Here is a 24,146-nt window from a genome sequence, read left to right as displayed (position 1 = left end):
ATAGGTTTGGCCTTTACAACATCCCATGGCAATGAGTTCCACAGGTTAACGGTGCATTATGTTTTAATCCTGCTGTTTATTAATTTCATTGGTGACCCCTAGATTCTTGTGTGATGTGAAAAGGCAAATAACACTCTCTTATTCACTTTCTCCATAGCATTAATGATTGTATAGACCTTTATCAAATCCCCCTAGTCATCTTTTTTCCAAGCTGAACAGTTCTAGTCTTTTTAATCTCTCCCCCTATGGAAGCTGTTCCATACCCCTAATCATTTTTGTTGCCTTCTCTATACCCTAATATATCTTTTTTGAGATGGGGCAATCACATCTGCATGCAATATTCAAGATGTGGGCATACCATGGACTTATATACAGGCATTATGATATTTTCTGTTTAATTATCTAGACCTTTCCTAATAGTTCCTGACACTGTTAGCTTTTTTGACTGCCGCTGCACATTGAGCGGATGTTTTCAGAGAACTACCCACAATGACTCTTTCTTGAGTGGTAACAGCTAATTTGGACCCCATCATTTTATATGTATAGTTGGGATTGTGTTTTCCAATGTGCATTACTTTGCACTTATCGACATTGAACTTCACCTGCCATTTTGTTTCCCAGCCACCCAGTTTTGTGAGACTCCCGTGTAATTCTTCACTGTCAGCTTTGGACTTAACTATCTTGAGTAATTTTGTATCGTCTGCAAATTTTGACACTTCACCATTCACCCCCTTTTTACAGATCATTTCTGAATATGTTGAGCAGCACAGGTCCCAGTACAGATCCTTGAGAGAGCCTATTTCCGTTTCTCCATTGTGAAAACTGACCATTTATTCCTACCCTTTGTTTCCTATCTTTTAAGCAGTTACTGATCCAGGAGAGAATCTTCCCTTTCATTCCATGATTGCTTAGTTTGTTTAAGAGCCTTTGGTGAGGGACCTTGTCAAAGGCTTATGGAAAGTCCAAGGGCACTGTATCCATTTGATCACACTTGTCCACATGCTTGTTGACCCACTCAAAGAATTTTAATAGATTAGTGAGGCGTGATTTCCCTTTCCAAAAGCCTTGTTGACTCTTCCCCAACATATCATGTTCATCTATGAGTCTGATTATAATTCTATTCCTTACTATCCTTTCAACCACTTTGCTTGGTACTAAAGGTAGCCTTACTGGCCAGGATTGCCTCTGGAGCCTTTTTTAAAAAAAATCAGCATTACATTAGTTACCCTCCTGTCATCTGGTACAAAGGCTGACTTAAGACATAGATTACATACCACAGCTAGTAGTTCTGCGATTTCGTATTTGAGTTCCTTCACAACTCTTGGATGAATACCATCTGGTCCTGGTGACTTATTACAGTTTAATTTATCAGTTTGTTCCAAAACCTCCTCCACTGACACCTCAATCTGGGACAGTTCCTTAGATTTATCACCTAAAAAGAATGTTTCATGTGTAGGGATCTCCTACATATCCTCTTCAGTGAAGACTGATGCAAAGAATTCATTTAGCATCTGAACAACAGCCTTGTCTTCCTTGAGTGCTCTTTTAGCACCTCGATCAGCCAGTGGCCCCACTGTTGGCAGGCTTCCTCCTTTTGATGTACTTTATTTATTGCTATTAGTTTGTGTGTCCTTAGCTGGTTGCTCTTTGAAGTCTTTCTTGGCCTGCTTTATTATACTTTTACACTTGATTGCAAGAATTTATGCTCCTTTTCCATTTTCCGCAGTAGGATCTGACTTCAAGTTTTTAAAGGATGTCTTTTTGCCTCTAACTGTCTCTTTTACTCTGGTGTTTAGCCATGGAAGCTGGAGGTGCAATACCCAACTTGAGTAGATGAATATGCGCTAGCTCTTATTGAGGTTGTGCACTAAAAATAGCAGAGTAGTCACAGCGGCAGGGGCAGCTGCTCAGGCTAGTTCCCCAGAGTACAATCCCATACATCTTAACTACATATTCAGGTGGTTAACCTAAGCTGCTAGAGCTACACTGTTAGCACGTTTATCTACCTGAGCCGGGAACTACACCTCCAGCTGTAGCGTGGACGTACCCTTAGAGGTTGGAATGGTTCATTCATCTCAAGGGGAAATTAGCACTGAAGCCTAACATAATGATAGTGTTAATATTAACTCATTTACTGCTGATTGCTTCAAATTGTAGGATAAGTATGGTTTCAGTTAAAACAATCTCCCAGGTGCCAAGTGGCCCAACTGTCCTCTCCTCAGCTGCCCTTGCGTATGTATAGGGTGCAGCTACATGGTGTCAACACAAAAAATCTGTGGCATATTGAAAAGAATCCAGGGCCCATGCTGGAGAATTCAGGTTCAGTTTGCCATGACAGATGCCTTGCTTCTAAGAGAAGCATAGTTTCAACCATAACTAGGGAGCCTTGACTGAGCCCTGTGTTAACACTTTTTGTGTTCAGAGTACTTTACATACATCAGCTGAGCCTCAACCCTGCCACCCACCCACACACAGTGAAGTGGGCATTGGCCCATTTCACAGATGGAGAAAACAAAGATGAATACTCAAAATTACAACTGCACAAATTTTTTTCAGAGAAATAGCGCCTCAGTTTTGGTAGTTTCAAAACTCTCCCTGAATTTGACACAAATTCATTAGTTTTGGCCAGAAATATTTTTCAGGCTCGATTCACAAACTGTGTGGGTCTGTCCCCACCATGAACTGAAATTTGTTTTTGATTTCCCAGGGTTGCCAGCCAACCGAAACCCCCCACTTAATTGCCCCACTCAACTCAAGACTTTGTTTACACTAGGATGCTTCCCCCCGTTGCTACAACTGGCACAGCTCCACTTGTGGGGGTGCTAGTATAGACAGGGCACTAGGGTGTTTTAAGTACTGTGTCACTTATACTTGAGCAGAGTCAGATGACATACATGATGATTAAAAAACCCAGCAGCATCCCAGAGACGAATCTACACAAGCTGCTGCTGTTACAGCTACTCTTGGGGCTGAACAGAAGTAAGTGCAGCTATGGAGGGAAAAACAAAGACAGGTTTCCTAGTGTATGAAGAGGACAGGTGCCTGAGCATGGCAAGCCAACAGTAACTAATTCCCAGCAGAAAGCATCTACCACTTCCATACTGTCCCACAGGGATATCCCTGCTTGTCTTCAACTGGCAATGTGCTTATGCCAGAAAAGACTGTTACTCACCATTGTAACTGTTGTTCTTCGAGATGTGTTGCTCATATCCATTCCAATTAGGTGTGCGCGCGCCGCGTGCACGATCGTCGGAGAATTTTCTACCCTAGCAACACCCAGTGGGTCGGCTGTGGAGCCCCCTGGAGTGGCGCCTTCATGGCGCTGGATATATACCCCAGCCGACCCAGCGCCCCCTCAGTTCCTTCTTGCCGGCTACTCCGACAGTGGGGAAGGGGGGCGGGTTTGGAATGGATATGAGCAACACATCTCGAAGAACAACAGTTACAACGGTGAGTAACCGTCTTTTCTTCTTCGAGTGCTTGCTCATATTGATTCCAATTAGGTGACTCCCAAGCCTTACCTAGGTGGTAGGGTCGGAGTGAGACATTGTTGTGTGCAAAATCGCTGACCCGAATGCAGCATCGTCTCTGGATTGCTCCACCAGCGCATAGTGAGCTGCAAATGTGTGGACTGACGACCAAACTGCAGCTCTACAAATGTCCTGGATCGGGACTTGAGCCAGGAAGGCGGTCGAGGAGGCCTGGGCCCTCGTGGAGTGAGCGGTGAGGCGCAGCGTCGGGGCGCCGGCCAGGTTGTAGCAAGCACGAATACAGGACATGATCCAAGAGGACAGGCATTGTGAGGAGACTGGTAAGCCTTTCATCCGGTCGGCCACTGCAACGAAGAGTTGTCTCGTCTTCCTAAACGGCTTTGTACGGTCAATATAGAAAGCCAGGGCGCTGCGTACGTCCAAAGAATGCAAACGCTGGTCTTGGCGAGTAGCGTGTGGCTTAGGATGGAAGACCGGGAGAAATATATCCTGGTTCACGTGAAACGGTGAGACTACCTTGGGAAGAAAGGCAGGGTGGGGGCGAAGCTGCACCTTGTCCTTATGGAAAACAGTGTATGGGGGCTCGGACGTAAACGCCTTGAGTTCAGAAACGCGCCTTGCTGAGGTGATGGCTACAAGGAAGGCTGTCTTCCAGGATAGGTACAGGAGTGAACAGGTAGCCAATGGCTCGAACGGAGGCCCTGTGAGCTTGGAGAGAACCAGGTTGAGATCCCACGTCGGAACGGGCTGGCATTGCTGTGGGTATATCCGGTCTAAGCCCTTGAGGAATCTAATGACCATTGGGTTAGAGAAGACCGAGGAAGCGAGTTCTCCTGGGTGGAAGGCCAAAATAGCGGCGAGGTGAACCCTGACTGAAGATATCGCCAAGCCCTGCTGTTTTAGGGATAGGAGATATTCAAGTATGAGAGGAATAGGCACCTGCAAGGGGGACGTGGCTCGCTGCTCGCACCAACAGGAGAACCGTTTCCACTTAGCTAAGTAAGTGGTCCGTGTAGAGGGCTTCCTACTTCCCAGCAGAATCTGCTGGACGGACTGCGAGCATTGCCGCTCTGCCCGATTCAGCCATGGAGCATCCACGCCGTGAGGTGGAGCGACTGCAGGTCGGGGTGACATAGTTGGCCGTGGTCCTGAGAGATGAGATCTGGACACAAAGAAAGTGTGATCGGTGTTTGAACCGAAAGCTCCAACAATGTGGTGTACCAGTGCTGCCTTGGCCAAGCTGGAGCGACTAGAATTAGCTGTGCCTGGTCTCTGCGCAGCTTGAGCAGTACCCTGTGGACCAGAGGAAATGGAGGGAAAGCGTAGAACAGGTGGTCTTTCCAGGTTAGAAGGAACGTGTCCGACAGAGAGCCCAGAGCTTGCCCTTGTAGGGAGCAGAACGCGTGGCACTTCCTGTTGGCTCGAGATGCAAACAGGTCGACCTGGGGAAATCCCCACCTCTGGAAGACGGAATAGATGATGTCTGGGCGAACTGACCACTCGTGTGTCTGGAAGGACCTGCTGAGACGGTCCGCTAGCGTATTCTGGACTCCAGGAAGAAACGATGCCGTGAGATGTATCAAGTGGGCGATGCAGAAGTCCCAGAGGCGAATGGCCTCTTGGCATAGAAGTGACGAGCGGGCTCCTCGTTTGTTGATGTAAAACATCGCCGTGGTGTTGTCGGTGAGAACTAACACACAACGGCCCTGTAGGAGATTGAGAAATGCCTGGCATGCCAGGCGCACCGCCATCAGTTCTCGAACATTGATGTGCAGGGCTAGTTGGGGTGCGGTCCACAGGCCCTGGGTATGGTGCTCCCCGAGGTGGGCGCCCCATCCTAGAGATGAAGCGTCTGTGACCAGGTGCAGGGAGGGTTGTGGAGCGTGAAATGGTACTCCTCCGCAAACCGCCTTGTGATCCAGCCACTAGGTGAGGGAGGTCAAGACTGAGCTCAGAACCGTGACCACCATGTTTAGGTTGTCCCAATAAGGACGGTACACCGATGATACCCAGGCCTAAAGTGGGCGGAGCCGAAGTCTGGCATGCCTGGTTACGTAAGTGCAAGAAGCCATGTGACCCAACAGGGCAAGGCACGTCCTCATTGTGGTAATCGGAAAGGCCCTGAGCCCTCGAATGACGCTTGTGACGGTATGAAAGCGACTGTCTGGTAGAATAGCTCGGGCACGTCTGGAGTCTAGGACTGCCCCAATAAATTCTATCCTCTGGGTTGGCTCTAGAGTGGACTTCTCGTTGTTGAGTAGAATGCCCAACTCGTGGAATGTGTGTACTATTATGTGGACGTGAGCTTGAACTTGCTCTCTGGTGCAGCCGCGTACCAGTGTCTAAGTACGGAAACACCTGTATGCCTTGTCGACGAAGGTATGCTGCCACGACAGCCATACATTCTGTGAACACTCTGGGGGCCGAGGACAAGCCGAAGGGAAGGACTGCAAATTGGTAGTGCACCTTGTTTACCACAAATCGCAGGAAGCGCCTGTGGGGCGGATAGATCGCTATATGAAAATATATGTTGAAAATATACGCCCTTCATGTTGAGGGCGGCGAACCAGTCTCCAGGATCCAGGGAAAGGATAATGGTCCCCAATGATACCATGCGGAACTTCAACTTTACTATGAATTTGTTGAGTCCGCGTAAGTCTAAGATGGGTCGCAGACCCCCCTTTGACTTGGGGATCAGGAAGTAGCGGGAATAAAACCCCCTGCCCCTTAACTCTGGCGGAACCTCCTCTATGGCCCCCATAGAGAGGAGCCCAAAAACCTCCTGTGTAAGGAGATGCTCGTGAGAAGGGTCCCTGAAGAGGGACGGGGAGGGGGGGTGGGAGGGAGGGAACAAAGAAAACTGGAGAGCGTATCCCCTCTCCACCATGCGAAGGACCCAACGGTCCGAGGTTATAAGGGACCAAGCACGGTGGAAACGGGAGAGGCGATCCCGAAAGGAGGGAGCTGGATCCTGGGTAGTGGCTGGGGCGCCGTCCTCGACCGCACCTTCAAAAGTTCTGCCTAGGGCCTGAAGGTGGCCTAGGCAGCCCCTGGTTCTGACCGGGTTGAGGGCCGGTCGACCTTCGCCTACCACCTCGTCCCTGCCTTCTGGCGAAGTCCTGTCTCGGATGAGGCGGGGGAGGGTAGAACCTTTGAGGCTGGGGCCCAAAGGGTCTGCGCTGGGGCCCTGGGACATGCATCCCCAGGGAGTGCATGATCGTTCTTGAGTCCTTGAGGCTCTGCAGCTGAGAGTCCGTCTTCTCCGAGAACAGCCCGTGGCCCTCAAAGGGTAAATCCTGCAGGGTCTGCTGCAGTTCCGGCGGCAAGCCCGAGACCTGGAGCCAGGAGACTTGCCGCATGGCGATACCTGAGGCCAGCGTCCTCGCAGCCGAGTCCGCTATGTCCAAGGAGGCCTGTAAGGAGGTCTGTGCCACCTTCTTACCCTCCTCCACTAAGGCCCCGAACTCTTCCCTTGAGTCTTGGGGAACCAACTCCTTAAACTTCCCCATAGAGTTCCAGGAATTAAAGTTATAGCGGCTCAAGAGCGCCTGCTGGTTAGCCGCTCTGAGTTGCAGCCCTCCCGCTGAATACACCTTATGCCCAAACAAATCAAAGCGCTTAGCGTCCTTCGATTTGGGTGCTGCAGCCTGCTGGCCGTGACGCTCCCTTGCGTTGACCGATGACACCACTAGTGAACACGGTTGGGGATGAGCATATAGGTACTCATAGTCCTTGGAAGGGACGAAGTACTTCCTTTCCACCCCTCTGGCTGTGGGTGGAATAGAGACAGGAGTTTGCCATATTGTAGTGGCATTAGCCTGAATTGTCCAAATCAAAGGCAATGCCATCCTGGATGGGGCATCCGCCAAGAGGATGCTCACCACCGGGTCCTGTACCTCTACTATCTCCTCCACCTGGAGATCCATATTACGCGCCACCCTATGTAATAGGTCCTAGTGGGCACGAAGATCTATCGGGGGTGGACCTGTGGCGGTTGTGCCCGCCACCGCCTTATCTGGGGAAGATGAGGAGGATGCCTCAGGTGGCAAGGGGTCTAATGGCGGGTCCTGCTCCAAGGGTCCCTGAAGCAGAGCATCGCCTGCCCCTGGGTCCAGGGCCTCAGGTGGTGTAGGCACGGGAGCCTCCATGCCCCCTGGGGGAGGGCGGGAGATGGTGGCCTCCGGGGCCCTGGGCTCAGAGCGTGCCGAGCGAGAGGCTGATGGTGGAGCCCCCTGCGCCTGGTGATATGCCCACGGGGTCCAGAACGACCAGTGCGTAGGTCCCTGTGCAGGGTCCTCCGCCACCTCCTGCCAGCGGCCCAAGTCAGCCGCAGCAGCCTGCCCCTGAGGAGGGTATGCCGATCTCGAGGCCCCATCGGAGGAGCGAGACGCTGATCTCGAGGGCCAAGGCGGTGCCGAATGTGTCGAAATCTGCTCCAGATGATACGGTGCCGATCGGTGCCGGTCCGGAGGTGATCGGTCCCTGCGCGGTGCCGGTGAGCGGTACCGGGATCGGTGCCGGTAGCCATGTCGGTGCTGAGATCCGGATCTGGACCTGGATGAGGATGACCGCGAGTAGACATGGTACTGGGAGCGGCCCCTTGAACTCGAGCGGCGCTCGTACCGGTGCCAGGAACTAAGTCTGGAGTCCGATCAGTACCGATGATCGTGACGGTGCCGAGACGTAGAGCGGTGCCGCGACGAGGATCTTGGCCGCGAGTACGACCGGTGCCGAGGCGATAGTCGGCGCCAGGACTGCGAGCGGCGTTGGGACCTGCTCCGAGACCTGGAGCGGTGCCGTGAGTCCACGGCCTGAGACGGCGGGCGCACCAGGGCAGGCTTGCCCCTGGATTGCACTGCGCGAGGAGCCGACGGTGCCGGTGGTTGGGGCGGTGCTGGCTCCGTGAGAGCAATAAGGTCTCTCGCCGTCGCGAAGGTCTCTGGGGTGGACGGAAGACAAGGCTCCACCACCAACCGAGGTGGTGATCCAGTCCGCACCGGACTCAACGGCCGCGGTGCCGGAGTCGACGGTGTAGCAGGCACTTGCTTCTGGTGGTCCAAAGGTGGACGCGGCTCTACCCCCAGCACCGGGGTAGAGGACAGCAGTCTCCTGCGCCTTGCGGATTTCTTGTGCCCCGGAGACAAGGACCGGCGCCGAGGCCCCTGTGGCGGGCGCGGTGCCGAAGGAGGCCGGTGCCGTGAGGCCTTGTCCGACTCTGCCCGCGGTGCAGTACCGGTCGGTGCCGCAGGGGCGCTGCGCACCGAGGCACTCGGTGCTGGGGCTGGACGAGCTGATGGAGGATCCGGGCTAAGTGCCGCCTCCATGAGGAGCTGCCTAAGCCTAAAGTCCCGCTCCTTTTTGGTTCTCGGTCTGAAGGCCTTACAGATCTTACACTTATCTGTCTGATGGGACTCTCCTAGACACTTCAGACACAAGTCGTGCGGATCACTCGTGGGCATAGGCTTAGCGCAGGACGCGTACGGCTTAAAGCCAGGAGTCTTGGGCATGAGCCCGGCTATGTGCCGGGGGGAAAAGGGGGGAGAACAACCCCCTTAACCCCCGCTAACTATTTACAACTATTAAAAAGTAAGATGAATAACTATCTAACACTATACAACAAATATAACTACAACTATCTACAGAAATAACAGGATAAGCTAGGGAGAGTGGAGAACAGCTATGCACAGTTCCAACGACCGTCAGGGGTGGTAAGAAGGAACTGAGGGGGCGCTGGGTTGGCTGGGGTATATATCCAGCGCCATGAAGGCGCCACTCCAGGGGGCTCCACAGCCGACCCACTGGGTGTTGCTAGGGTAGAAAATTCTCCGACGATCGTGCACGCGGCGCGCGCACACCTAATTGGAATCGATATGAGCAAGCACTCGAAGAAGAAAGATTAAAGATTGATAGGCCTTGTGATTTTATCCCAGCTAATCTAACTGTAGATGTCAGTCATATACATGCATTTACTCTAGCTATGAAATGTATCCATCTGTTTGCCTCAATGTCCTGCAGCAGAGAACTCATCAGGAAACTCATATATTGCATCCTATGTAGTTCTTAAAAGAACGTCACTTCAAAAAAGATTATTTCTTAAGTATTTTGAAATGACATGTCTTTTAATCCAGTGCCTCCTGTGCTTGTTTTATGAAAAAGGGTAAATAAGAATAACTTTAAATTTGTAAATGTATCCCGAAATATCTCCACTGAATTCTTTACAACACTGAAACACACTCACCTTTGGAGCAGGAAGTCAGAGCTGTAAAAGTGTACAGCAATACTAAACAAGAGTTTAGGACAGAAAGTTCACAAACAAATGAACTACAGGGGGGAGGGATAGCTCAGTGGTTTGAGCATTGGCCTGCTAAACCCAGGGTTGTGAGTTCAATCCTTGAGGGGGCCACTTAGAGATCTGGAGCAAAATCAGTACTTGGTCCTGCTAGTGAAGGCAGGGGGCTGGACTCGATGACCTTTCAAGGTCCCTTCCAGTTCTAGGAGATGGGATATCTCCATTAATTCTAATTCTACAGAAAATGTTGCTCTCATCTGCATTTTTCATTCTTTTATAGGCTTCAGTCTGAGCTCCTTCCTAAACCACATAGCCACCCAAAAGTTCATGATTTCTGACCTCTTATTTGCATCTTTGTTTTGGGGTTTTGTAAGGCTTGTGTCCTCCCTTCCATTCCCAAACAGAACAATGGCCAATAATCTATGCCTTTATGAGACAGCTCCGTGCAGTGGGTAGAGAACCAAAATGGGACCCAAGAGACTTGAGTACTATTCCTGGCTCTGTTACCGACTTGCTGCATAACCTTGGGGAACTTGGAACCTCTCCATGCCTCCACCGCCCAACTGTCACATAATGGTAACGTTTGCAGTGGTGCTAAAGCTGTGTTGGTCCCAGGATATGAGCGACAAGGTTGTTGAGGTAATATCTGTTATTGGACCAACTTCTGTTGGTGAGAGAGACAAGCTTTTGAGCTACACAGAGCTCTTCTTCTTCTGACCTGAGGAAGAGCTTTGTGTAAGCTCAAAAGCTTGTGTCTCTCACCAACAGAAGTTGGTCAGATAAGGATAATGACATTTTGCCCACCTTGGCAAAGTGCTTTGAGACCTACCAATGGAATATGCAAGGTATGTGCAAAGCGTTAACATTCTCTATTGGGATGCTACAATGCCTGTTACCTAGGTGAGCAATCACCTAAGGCTCTCAAAAGTGCTCAAGCAGGCATCATCTCTTGCTCAATATAGAGTCAGCCCATGTACACTGCATATTGCTCTGCCCCCTTCGGAGGACAGCCTGGTGCCTACTTCCACTCTCAGCTAACCCTGAGGACTCACGTTCTCCGTTCCTGCTCCCATTTCTCAATACGCTCACTGGGTCCCCAAATTTGTCAGAAATTTGCTCTGCCCAGGAGTTGCTATACAAAAATAGGAAGTAACACTCACCCACGTGAGACCGACACCTGGAGGTTATAGCAAGGAAGCAGGGGCTTGTCTGAGAACTCAAACATGAAGCTGTCTGATTCTTGCTCCTCTTCCTCCTGATCAGAGCTTCCGGGAGGGTTGAGCAGAAGGTCGCACCCAATCCCATCCTTCCCCTCTGAAACAAATAAATTAGGTGTTGGCATCTCCCATACTTTCATTTTTGCTGGTGCACAGTGTTTCCCTAGGAACAGGGGAGGGGATGGAGGGAGGAACAGAAAATGTTCAGCACCAAGAGTGAAGCTCAGAGTCCCTGGGCAGGAATCTGGGCTTGGTGTCTTACTGCACATTTCTGCTCCCAGCCCACTACAGCTGGTGTTCCAGGTCTCCAAAGAGGAGGTTTCACCTGCTATATTGTGATCTGTGTCACAAAGGTACCACCAGACAAATGAAACTCGCACTGCTGGGTGCAAACTCTTCTGGAGGAACACAGCAACCCACTGCCCTGAACAGCCACTGCTAGAAGCCAGGCTTCAATTGGACGTGTCTTTACTTTAGTGCCAATGTATGTGCATCACAGGCTACCAGATCAATGTGGCATGACCGAGAAACCAGTCTGCAGGGAAGTAGGGGGTACATGCGACTCAGAACTGCAGTGCACCAGAACTGCAGGTCAGGAGTGAGGGGTGCTAGCAAAGGGGCATGTGGAGGAAACTGGCATGTCTGCCCAAACTGCCCAGCTCTACCCAGTGCAACTAGCGTCTCACCTGCACAAGTACAAAATACCACAACAAATTCAGAAACAAAAGCCAGTTGAATCTCACACTTCCTGTCCACCCCAGCATCTCCCACTGGAAGGGCTCAGCCGCAGGGATTGCCCAGTAACTCCCTGCCATGATCTGAATCAAATGGTAGACTTGGGAGAACCAGCTGAGTTCCTCCCAGAGCTCCTTCTCTCGTCCCTCCCTGCAGTGCTGGCTCAGGACTGTTCAGTCAATAACATCTTTCCTGAGCCCATGCCCTCCAGCCATTACTAGACCAGTGCCACCAGATTCTGCCTGAGCCTCTGGCCCAGTCCCATGGTTCAAGCTGGAGCACTGCAGTGGGCTGTGTGCAACAGACAGCTGATTACTCAGCAGGACAAGTTGCAGTGGTGACTCTGTCCTGTGGCTCTTGAAAAGCTGGGAAAAGTTACTCTCCTTACAGTAACTATGACTCAGATGTTTTACCCCCACAGATCCCATTCTGGGCCCTATGCACATGAGATACTGCTGGCCAAAAGAGCTATATCTGTTGGGGCCACTCATGCCCCTGCATGCCCTCAAGCCCCTTACCCGAGGACATAAAGGGCTCAGTGGCCCCAACCTCCACTCTGTTCTTTCACCAATACAGAATCCCCAAGGCAAAGAGACTCCACAGTCAGGGGAAGGGAGCGTGGATGGTGGGATCTGTGTAGACAAAGCATCCCAAAGAACCAGTTACTGTAAGGCAAGTAACCATTCTTTCTTCTTTGGGTATTTGCCCACATTGATCCCACTTTAGGTGACTGGCAGGCAGCTGTCGCTCTAAGGTGATGGGTGCCAGGAGTCCTATTTGAATAAAATCTGTAAGAATGCCATGCCAAACTGTGTATCAGATCTAAAGGCTGACACTAAAGAACAGCAGTTTATAAAGGAATGTATGGAGCTCCAAGGAGCTGCTCTACAGATTTTGAGTACAGGGATGCCTCTTAAAAAGGCTGAGAAAGTTGCCTGAGCTCTTTCAAAGACTTTAAGGTCAGAAGGGACCATTATGATCATCTATTCTGACCTCCTTTATGGGGGGAAGGAATAGCTCAGTGTTTTGAGCATTGGCCTGCTAAACCCATGGTTGTGAGTTCAATCCTTGAGGGGGCCATTTAGGGATTTGGGGCAAAAGCCTGTCTGGGGATTAGTCCTGCTTTGAGCAGGGGGTTGGACTAGATGACCTCCTGAGGTCCCTTCCAACCCTGATAGTCTATGATTCAGTTCACTAGAAATGCTTATGCAGTCTGACATCCATTTTGAGAGTCTGTGTCAAAACAGCCAGTCCTCTGGACTTATCACCAGAAGATAAATTGCCTGGGTGATCTGTGCGATGGTTTCGTCTTCTTGAGGTAATATAAGATAGCTCTTAAAATATCGAAGCATCTGCAGGGGACGAGTGAGGTCTTGGAAAGAACACTTGTAAGAGAATAAACTGATTAAAGTGAAAGACCGAGAGCATTTGAGGCAGAAATTTAGAATGAGAATGGAGAGTAACTGTCCTTATGGAAGGTGGTCCTACCATCGGTGCTTGGATTTTTACTCAGTTTGCGAGTAGAGCACCAATATAAGAATGTTGTCTTAATAGACAAAACACAAAGAACAGGACGATGTAGGTTGAAACCGAGGCTCTGAGATAGGAGTACTACATGTATGTCTAAGGGAGGGGAAAAAATCCTTAACACACAGAATAGCCCCTTCCAAAATTTGGTTACTGGAGAACCAGGGAAAAAAATGCATCCCTGTATTGGTGATATTGCTACTGAGAGAACTTAACAGAACTTCTGGAGAAACCTGAAAGCTTCAATGACAGACAGGTAATCTAGGAGGATAGGAACAGACACCCACAGGAGGAAAGTTACGGTGGGAAGCCCATACTGAAAATGTTTCCATTTGGCCCCATAAGCCTTGAAGAATTTTGGCTCTGAATGAGAATGTTCTGTACCTCTGCTGAGCAACATCTACCTTCAAGCTCAGCCAGAGAGCCTACAATCCAGTAGATATAGAGACACTGGATCTGGATTTAGAATAAGATCTTAGTCCTGGGATATTATGTCCAGAGTGACTGTTAGCTTGAATTGCAGTTGAATCAATAGATGTACCATCTCTCAGTACAAAAATTGTCATGCCCATGCCAGGACTATTAAGATGGCTTGAGCCCTGTCTAGTTTTATTTCCTTAAGAACTCTGTGCATCAGAGGGATCGGGGGGGAAAACCCTTAGAGCAGATTCCTGTCCCAATGAATCAGAAATGCATCTGAGAGGGAGCCCGGACTTCTTCCTCCCCTGGAGCAAAGCATGGGACATTTGTTGTTTAGACTGGTTGGAAACAGATCTATGATGGGAAGGGCCCACTTCTGAAAAGTTCTCAAAAGAACTGAGTCCTTGAGGGAACATTCATAGGAAAAGAACATTTTCTACTGAGTACATCCATTGCATTATTTTGGAAGTCAGATAAGAGTAGGGCTACGAGATGGACATGATGCTGAACATACCATTCCCAGAGGAGAATGGCCACTAGACAGAGAGGGGGATATTTTGCTCCTCGTTGCCCGTTCACAAAGTGCCCCACAGTAGTACTGGATCAAAACATGCACTGGTACCCTGAAGCAGAGGTAGAAATGCTCTGCAAATTGGACAAATGGCCTCAAGTTCTAGTATGTTTATGTGTAGTTGGGATTCTGTAACTGGACCATAAGTCTTGGATTAGCAGATGAGTTAGCTGTGCTCTCCCCAGCCCTGTTTGGAGGCATTTGTCACCAGACTGTTTGTGGGATTTGGAGATGCAAACATCAATCCCTAACAGCCATTCTGATGAATTCTACGAGATTAGTGCTGAAAACATGCTCTCACAAGAGCAGTCCCTGAAAAAGGATGGGTTGGAGGGCAGGGATTAGGCACGGATTGGAATTGTATCTCATAGCCCTTCCGGATGATTTCGAGACCCAGCAGTCAGTAATTGCAGCCAATGCATCAGAGAGGCAAATGCCAAATGGAGGGAAGAAATGCCTGATTTGGTCCAGGCATTCAACCATGGCATCAAACTTGCTGCCTTGGGCCTGCTGTGTTGTGAGATGTTACAGCAGAACCCCTTTGCTTCTGATAATAAGGCCTCCTCTTAAAGGTTTCTGATGGTCCCTGGTGTTAAAAATAAGAGGAAGGAGGCATCTATCTCACTTGGTGCTGTGGTTTGAATGGTTTCCTTCTTTGGGATGGGGTGTAAAGGCCTAGGCAATGACGCATCAGTTTGGAATCTTTCGATGAGTGCAATGCTTCATGTTCTTTAGAATTAGAGAGGCCACGAGCGTCAAAGGGTAAATCCTCTATTGGGCTGTCTGGAGCCCAAACACTGTACACATAGTGTCTGCAGTTACCATTGATCTTGTGACAGTGTTGGAGGCATCAAACGCAGCTTGAAGAACCACTGTTGCAATTAGCTGTCCCGCTAAATATAGAAACTTAAGTTCAACCCTAGAATCCTGTGGAATTTCACGCAAGAACTGGTAGACCATCCCTCTGGAGACAATCATACTTGGGTAGCAAAACCTGGCAGTTTGCAATACCGGCTTGAAGGCTAAGCAAGGAATAGACCTTCCTCTCAAATAGGTCCAACTTCTTTGGGTCTTTGTCTCGAAGAGTAAAGCTTGGCTGACTGGCTGCTGCCCATGCACAATGAACCTGAAACCAGGTGAGTATAAAGTTCTCAGAGCCTTTACTTGGAACTTGAAAGCAACAGCCTGCTCTTTTGGAGGTAGCTATGATGGAGGCCAAGGTCTGCCAAAGGGCCCTGGCTTGATCGAGAATGCCTCCATTAATGGCTGTCACCAAACAGCCTTCATAAACAGTGTGCAATAGAATCAAACATTCTATGTGACCATTCTTGTAACACCTGAAGAGGAATTTCTAAGGTGTCAGCGATCCTCTTCAGAAGGTTCTGCAAGGCCTTAAAGTCCTTGACAGTGCAAGGTACCCTAAGGCTTAATAACTTCATAAGGAGAAGAAGAAGAAATAGCTAATAGAACCAAAGGGTCACCCTAGCAATCCAGGTTCTCTCTTCATTCCAGAATTCTTGAACCAGGTGTTGAGAAGCACTTTGTGGGGTGGATGAGATGGTTGTGATACAGATAAATCTCCTAAGGTGGATCTAACTACAGGAGCTTTAGAAGAATATGGAGTGAATGGAGGTGTGGGCTCCAGGGAGGTCATATGGCCAGGATTGCATCCCATATGGCATATGGGGCCAAGAGGGAGGGATCCAACAATTCTGAGATCTTCCTGAACTGTCTTGTATGAGAAGAACAACATCTTGAAACTCTCTTCTCAGGGGCTCCTTCACAAGTTGACTGAGGAGAAAAGGAGGCAGCGCTAGGCGATGGACTTCTGTTATAGATTGAAAGTGATGAGAAGGTAGAAGAATACACCTCTTCTGAAGGAGGTGCTGATCTTTGTGGAGTTGAGGAAAACTGTGGAGAACCTGATACTATGTGATGCCACATTGAAACTGAAACCGAAGATATTGGGTGCAGTGAAATCTTCATTACTGGAACTCTTGGCTCCAGTATCAATGAGAGATTTATTGACAAGGGAGAATTATCAAGTAGAGGAGATACCAGCTCAGGTCTCCAGATATGCTGAAAACAGCTGACTTCAAGATCTGCGATATTGATTGCATAGATACTGGAGCAGAAATTGTCACCAATGCTGGTCTTTTGCCACTGCACAGTGCTGGAACAATTTAAGTGAGCGACACAGAAGATGACACCCAAGATAGACGAAGTGGTGGTAGCTGATGTGGACTGGTGCTGAATTGGTACCAGAGTTGTCGTAGCCAGCAGGTCAGGATTTAGAAGACAGAGCCTGCACTGAGTCAGATGAGGGGTATGTTTTCACTCTGTTTTTAGCTAGTATTGGGGATCGTGATAAGTGCCAGGACAGTTTCAGATAAGTTTTTTTTTTCCTGTCACGGGCAGCAGGAGCCACAGACTCACCTGAGGGGATCTGTGCCAGATAAATGCCTTTGATAAATGCCCAGTCTTTCTGAACACAAAGAGACTTGAGATCTGGGAGCAACCTTACAAATAGAAGCAGCACTGACTTAATGCTGTCATGGAGTGGTGGGGGCTTCTTTCTGCCAAAGGATCTCAGAATCAGACCCTCTCTTCATGGAGTAATCTAACAAAAATAATTTTAAATGTGCATCTCTAGCCTTTGGAGTTTGTGTCGAAAAAGATACACAAATCGAGCACTAGACATTTAAAATACCCATCATTTAAAAGAATGGCTGCTTCGCAGTCTGGGCATGACTTAAAGCCTAGAGCCTTAGCCTCTGCAGTACCTTGCAAAACTCCCTGAAGGAATAAAAAGGTTTTGTCGTCTTTATTTTGCTAATGGACTACCAAAACATTAACTATAAAAACATCATCTGCACTAAGAGTAACAAGACGTTACAGATACAGGGTAGTGAAACACACTGAGGCAGTTCTACCTTGCTGCCATGGTCAGCAGGAAGGAAGTGAGTTGTGGCTGGGGCCCCTTGCCCTTTATGCCTTCGGAGGAAGAGCTCAAGAGCATGCAGGGTACATGCATAGCCCCAACTAACGCTGGACAAAAGAAGCTAATCTCATGCTCATGGGGTACATGTGACCCTAGATTGGGATCCGTGTGGACAGATATTTGAAGAAAAAGTCCCTTTCAGGAACTAGTAGATTCTTGAGTCAGTGATTGGTGTGAAACTACAGCAGATCACATGCCAGTGAGGGCTTCCTGCTCATTTTCTCCTTCTATACATGGGTTGGGAGGGAGGCCCACAGGCTTAGCAAGTCCCAGCTTGTGTGACCGTTGTCCAGTCCTCATTCAGCAGCCACACCACACTCTGCCCTGCAGGGGGAGATATAATCAGCTGAACTTACCCAGAACAGAGCTGCTGTAGAAATCCCATGTTGTTCGGGGGTCCCCATCAGCACGCCCTTGGAGATCCGAGAGGTAATCTGCAAGAGGAAAGCAAGGAAGGGAGGCACCCATAGAGCAGCTATACAACATTCTCATCCTTTCATCAGCAAGGCTCTTGGGGGAAGCAGCAGAGAGCTGAAGTGACTCACTCCTCCCTGCAGCCCAAGGCAATGGTAGACAAGGGACCACAGTTCATGAGGAATATGTCCTCCAACCTCCAAAAGGGTGACCAGGGACTGCGAACAGGAGAAAGAAAGTGTGTGTGTGGGGGGGGGGGTAGAAGAATAACTCTAGAACCCATTAGAGTTAAGGTAATAGCTATTTGGAAGGGGTGGTTCCAAGCACACACACAAGAATTTAGTTAAGTCTAGAGGAGCACATGGGCACAACTTTCCAAAACCACAGGAATACAAAGGTACCTATCATCTTGAATCTACTGAGGAACAAAAAGGAGCTAAACGGAGTTTCAGGCAACACCTGTGTCATCCTGTTACAGTTACTTTTTTTAACTGTTTCTCTCTGCCTTGCTTCTGTGCAAGACCCATAACAGGAAAATAGCAACACCAATTCCACACAAATAGCACAGGAAGCAAACAGACATTTTACTCTAAGCGTGCAGTCACAGTGACCTGAAGCATTATTGCTAACAATGGCAGGTAAACACTCTTCAGAGGGAGTAATTTTAGAATTGAGAACATCACTTCTCAGCTGCAAAAGTGTGTGTTAATGGAGCGTTGAAGTTGCATAGTAAAGGCAAGAATTGCCAGTTAGGTTTGAACACACATCAGCTCTGCCCTGCATTAGGATACTACCTTTAGTTACATGACACAGGTTCTTGCAGATGGTTTTGTGTCTATGATTGGAGAAGGATTCATATCCTATATTGTAGTATTTGAGAAACAGTATAGACTGGACTGGGCACCAATGTGCACCGGGGCAGAAGTATGTTTATTCAATCCACCTTTGCTCTGGCATCCTCTGATGACTGAGTGTCTAACTATGGCCCCTGAATACTGCCATGCAGTTTTGTGTTTAACACCTACAGCTTGTAAAGCATTTGGGTTCTTTTGGGGTGGAAGGTACTCTGTATAAACATCAAATCATTACCATGCCCCACTTACCGCTCAGGAACCGCTTCATCACCTCACTGCTGGCCAGTTTCATGGCTGTCTGCCCCGAGTAAGTGGCGAGTGTGGGGTCAGCCCCATACGAGAGCAGAAGCCACATGGTCTCCAGGTTGTCATTCACCACTGCATCATGGACAGGCCTGGCAAAGGACAAGAGAGTTACCATAGGAAAAGGAGGTCTGTGCAGTCCACAGAGCAAACAAACAATCTGCTTTTTGCTAGATGGCTATACTGCCAAAGGTTGGCTAGTGACACTGCCTGAAAGACTCCCAGACCCACAGCCCTGGCAGCTGCTGTCTCGCTAGCTTCTGCCCCAAACTCTCTGGGCTAGTAGTACTGGGAGCTAGCTTGCCTTGTGCCATCCTGTGCACTGCAGTTCACATTGGCACCGTGCTCTAGCAGAATGTGCAGGATGTCAATCCAGCCTCGTGCGCAGGCTTCGTGAAGAGCTGTGTAGCCGGCATTGTCACGGTGGTTCACCTCGCTGCTCTTTTTCTGCAGGCAGTAGAGCACCACGTCCTGGAGGAATGACATCACCAGAAGCCTGGTTACACAAACCACAAGAGAGGGGCAGGGCTCCCGAGGTACTCAGCAGCAAGCCCCAGCAGAAGGGGGTGGGTAAAAGCTGTTCTCGGCCCAGCACTCACCTTGTAGCCAAGCCGTGCTGCTCGCTGAAGGAGAGTCTCCCCAGCATTCTTGTTCACGATCAGCCGCCGAGCCTCAGGAGGGATGTGCTGGGTCATGGGCAATTCAGGAGAGTTTCCTGGGCTGGCCTGCCGTGACTTGCAGAGCGGCCACAGCTCCTGGGGCTTCTTCAAAGAGCGTGGCTTGGACTGATTCCAGTGCCCTTTCACCTGGAAAATACAGATGGAGGGAGCTTCCTCAGCATAGCCGGACAAGGCTGGGTCCAGATATTCCCTCCCCCCCTACACATGCTGGGTTGATGATCCCCCTTCCCTAGGCCTGGATCGTACCTTCCCCTCTTCACAGATCCCTGCCAGATGTTTTGTTTTACATTTGCGTTTTCCTGATGGTTTCTCAAGTGCTTCCTGGATGGAGGAGTTGTCCGGGTGATCCAGGAGAAAGCCATTTCGGAAGTCTGGGCGACCTTGGGACTTCCGGGGCGATGGGGAAAGCCTGCTCCTCAATCGCAGCTCTGAGCCTTTGCCCTGGGTACATTCCTTCTGCTTCCGGTACCTGAAATCTAAGGAGAGACAGGGTCCACAGGATGCGGAGACAAAGACTAGGGGCCCGACTTCCCTCTGTGGGTAAAGAACAGTCAGCCCCTGCAGGACTTCATTGGCCACATCTGGCAGCTTGGGCCAAGGTCCACCAAAGCCACGGTTACTCTGCCTAGAAGCAGAGTACAGGAGAATAAGGGTATACGGAGATGAACACAACACATTGAAAATGAAAGTGCATCAGTGGGATGCATGATGACAGAACGCCTTACTGGTCTGACCCTATGCAGGTCTCTAAGCTGAGCAGGCGTGGAGCTGGTTACACACTCACTTGGATATTCCATTTCTCCAGACAACGCGTGCCTGCTATTCTGCACTGGGACAGTACTCAGGAGAACAGAGTCTGATTTCTCATCCTGTTGGCATGTTCTCCAGTGGTTTAATAAAGGCATTAACAAAATCAGTATCCTGTAGCCATACTGCCAGAGGGTGTGATCTATTCAGATCTTGGAAGCTAAGCAGTGCTAGTGAGACACAACTAAGGGGAAAATAGGGAATCCTCTTAACCCCAGATGGCAGCTGCTATTCCACTTCCTGTACTGCTGTCCGTGCTGCCTTTTCAGTGATTTTTCTTATTTCTTCTTCTTAAGTGTAACATTAAGGCTGATTTTACATACACAGAAGTAGGGACATTCTGAGCTAAGGTTTCTCAATGGAAATGTGGACTCTTCCCTCCTACTATGAAATACAGGGTTGCTTGTTACAGAACCCCATAACATCAGGCAAGGACATGCAGTTTTATAACACCCAACAGTGAGGGCACAATTATAAGTGGAAGATATTAAAGTATGTGATGAGAAAATAAAGCCCTTGGGTGCAAAGAAGGTGAGAATAAAACCCCTGTGCACTGAGCAATGCACAGGCATTTGCAGTGCTGGCCCTTTTCCAGTGGGTAGAGATTAACAATTGCTTTAAAGTGGGCTGCAGGGGAACATGGTGACCCTATGTTGCCTGCAGAGTACTATTGGACTGCCTGGGTTAAAGGCTAAGCCTGAGGAGAGTCTGAGTGCAGGGCAAGGGAGTCACTTTGGATAAGTCACTTTGCTTCTCCACTTCTGCTCCATGGAGACAAGGCCACCTGCCTCCCAGGGGAATGCATGCACATGACAGTTATGTAAGGGCAACACAGGTGCAGTTCATAATTATAATTCCATAGGTAACATTTTCTCCTCCTACTTTGCAAAGAGATGATGGTTCCTCCACAGTGAAGGTTGCAACCAGCTGCCCCCACCAGCCTTATGTGAGTGGCCTCCAGCCCCTCCATCAATAACTTCGCTTGGAAACAATGGTTTGGCCCAAGTTGCCAAGCAAAGGACAAGTTTTCTGAAGAAAACTGGTCAAACTGCTCTCATCCATTCAGAAGGTGGTCTGGCTGCAGGCTACTTGACTTTCCCAGGCAGCTCCATCAGGCTCTCTCCATCACAAGTCATTAGTAGCTCCTGCAGTACCTCAAGGGCCATGGTAGTTCTTTCTCCCCTGCCCCAATCCCAGGTTTACACCCCTGGACATTCCAGCTGTATCATTTCCAGGAGCAGGTGGCTGGCTCACTCCCAGATTCATCATGCAGCTGCTGATAAAGAAGAGGCCCAAGAGCGGGAGCAGTTACTGTGCACTCCAAAGAGGCACTCCCCCCAGTACAATCACAGCAGCATTCTCCTGCCTGATAACAGCAGCCCCACAACAGGAACATATGAGCAAAGCCAGAGGGTATCAGCAGAGCAATGTACACACAAGCCAGGCCGTTATGCAGCTCCAGAAGCTGACAAAATTCACTGATTTCCAAAAGCTTCACAAACACCTCCACAGCACGGAAAGGAAGAGCTGGCCTGCAAAGCAGCAGACATCTCAAAATGCCCAGGAAAGAATCGGGGTGTGTGTGTGGGGGGGGGGGGGGGGAGCACGAGTGGCTACCTAGACTCAGGAGGATCTGCGTCACTGGCTGAGCCACAGGTGGAAAACTCAGGAGATGGTGAATGGAGAACTGGGGCCTGGAACAGGAGAAGATGGGAGGGGAACAACTGCAGCTTTCTATTACAGCCCTGAATGTGCACTGTGGGAAAGGATTCACCCCACAGATCCAGGCATTTTGCCTGGCTCTGTCACACCCCCTGGCTCCCAAGTCACCCTCTCTCTTAGGCGCCTGCTGGACAAAGCTTCCCCTGCTCCCTTTCATAAGCCTTAGAGCTTACTTGTGTATAAAGACAAATGGTTAGCTGTATGTGTAAAAGACAGTCTGAACTGTAATGGCCTCAGTTCCCTCTACTCCTGTCAGGCAGGCACTACCCTTGGATGCCTCTCCCTAGGGTCCACATTTACCCAGCGCAATTATACTGGGCCTCCTCCTTCCCTGCGCCCAGCCCAGCCTATGACTGTGGAGTGAGGTCAGTACCCAATTAACTCTGCCACATAATTTGGGGTTCCCTGCCCCATCATTTACAGTAATTATCCTGTAAAGGACAGGTGGCCCATCGCAGTGGCAGCACAATGGGGGGAATGGTCCCTGAACAGCAGTACATGCGGCCCATTGCCCATAGGATTGGAGCTGATGCTCTGGTTCTAAGCCAGAACTCTAAGAGCAGTGCTGGAACTGGCTTGGAAGAGGTCCTGCAGAATAGCCAGCTGGGCCAAGACCCTTCCCCTCTGCCAGTGCTGGTACCTGCTTTCGATTTCCGCCTCTTATGGGAGTAGCAGCTCACATGTTCCTCCTCTTCCCGCTCAGTCAAGTACTCCCCAGTCTGGTATTTCCGGCTCTTCTGCCGTCTCCTCTTCTTCCTCTTGACATGGCTGTCGTCGTCATCCTCCTCATTTGGGTCCCACAGCTGCCTTGGTGCCTCCACTCTCCAGAGCAGCTCCCGGGCCCTCCTCAGGTGGCAGCTACCCTTTTCTGACTGAGACCTGTCTCTGGCCCTGTGGCTATGATAGTGGGACATTCTGTGGGATTTCCTCAGCCTGCGGCGTTTCAAGGATGTCTCCTCCTCCTGCTCCTCCTCCAGCAGCGGTAAGATCTCCTGGCCAGTCACTTCGCACTCTCCTCTCACACTAGCAGAGGAGCCACCAACACTTCCTGCAGAGAGGACCACACAAGGTGTGTCCAGTGACTAGAGACCTCTCAACACAAGCAGAGCCAAAAGTGCCCACAAGAACACTCCCAGCTAGGAAACTGGGGACAGGACAGCCCCTCCTTAGTACCCCACAAGACCTTCCTGCCCCCAAAATTGACTGGATCATGTGGGCAGGGACATGTTCCCGCTCCCCTCACCCCCAACTCCCCACTGAATCAGTCACTAGACCAAGTTAGTAAAGTGCTCTGCTCCCATCTGCCAGGCACAGGGCTTGCAGTGCCTAGCAGACAGAACATCTCAGTCTCAGCCATACTGGCTAGCTGAATCTCCCTGGCAGAGGCTGGCCTACGGGGTCTGCTGCAATCACCAACCTGACTGACTGCGTGTCCGGCTGCTCAGCACCACTGGGATGAAGTCACGGAAATTGTTCTTGGGTTTCTTCTCAAGGTAACCTGGGAAGAGAGGAGAACCCTGAGGATTGACGCCACCAAAAAAGCTAATGGGGAATCCAGGAGCTGACAGAGGACTGCTGGCCTGGGAATGACAACACACTACATTATACCGGATCCCTACATTGGATTCTAACCTGCTGTATGTAGTGCCCAGCTCTGCAGCCCACAGCAACTCAGCTCCAGGAGAACTGGTAGCCAGATCTTCTGGCAGGCAAGGGGAGCAGAGTGCCAAGACAATGCTACAGCTTGGCTTTGCAAGGGAAGAACACTATTCAGAATTTGTAACAGTACCTTCCTCATGGCTGTCCCCACGATGCCTTGGAGATTGGAGCTCTGTCTTTGCTGGCCTCCTGCGCTTGCGCTTTACCCTGAGGCTATTGTGCTCATTCATGGATCCTGGGCCAATCCGGCTTTCTCGTTTGCTGATCTCATGCAAGTCCCCGCGATGCTTTCGCCACTGCAAACACAGGACAGATATAGGTTTCAGTCCAAGCTTCAATACAAGCATCATGTTGGGACAGCAGGAAGGGAAGGACCCCAGAATAGTGTCCCCCACTGCCAGCTGTATCAATACCTCTCAGTCCTGACCCACAGCTCTCCCAGCTACTCAGCTCCGC

The 24,146-nt window shown here is 49.8% G+C and overlaps 1 protein-coding gene across 5 annotated transcripts in view; it reads right to left on the bottom strand.

Annotated features, from left to right (window-relative positions):
• Nucleotides 1–24,146, bottom strand: part of BCORL1 (BCL6 corepressor like 1) — a 52,455-nt gene that overhangs the window by 11,248 nt on the left and 17,061 nt on the right. For 4 of the 5 annotated variants that reach the window (XM_065556341.1, XM_005310915.4, XM_042853362.2 and 1 more), the window contains 9 exons: nucleotides 23,821–23,986; nucleotides 23,449–23,529; nucleotides 22,672–23,079; nucleotides 19,749–19,978; nucleotides 19,422–19,628; nucleotides 19,127–19,293; nucleotides 18,769–18,914; nucleotides 17,608–17,685; nucleotides 10,941–11,094 (listed from right to left, as the gene is read on the bottom strand). In XM_065556341.1, the coding sequence (XP_065412413.1) occupies nucleotides 10,941–11,094; nucleotides 17,608–17,685; nucleotides 18,769–18,914; nucleotides 19,127–19,293; nucleotides 19,422–19,628; nucleotides 19,749–19,978; nucleotides 22,672–23,079; nucleotides 23,449–23,529; nucleotides 23,821–23,986 (1,637 nt within the window). The remainder of the gene's footprint in view (nucleotides 1–10,940; nucleotides 11,095–17,607; nucleotides 17,686–18,768; nucleotides 18,915–19,126; nucleotides 19,294–19,421; nucleotides 19,629–19,748; nucleotides 19,979–22,671; nucleotides 23,080–23,448; nucleotides 23,530–23,820; nucleotides 23,987–24,146) is intronic. The other variant, XM_065556342.1, reaches the window with a different exon arrangement.

Source organism: Chrysemys picta, chromosome 9, assembly GCF_011386835.1.
Source record: "Chrysemys picta bellii isolate R12L10 chromosome 9, ASM1138683v2, whole genome shotgun sequence".
In the NCBI taxonomy this organism is placed as follows: domain Eukaryota; kingdom Metazoa; phylum Chordata; order Testudines; family Emydidae; genus Chrysemys; species Chrysemys picta.
This window is presented reverse-complemented; position numbering and strand designations above follow the sequence as displayed.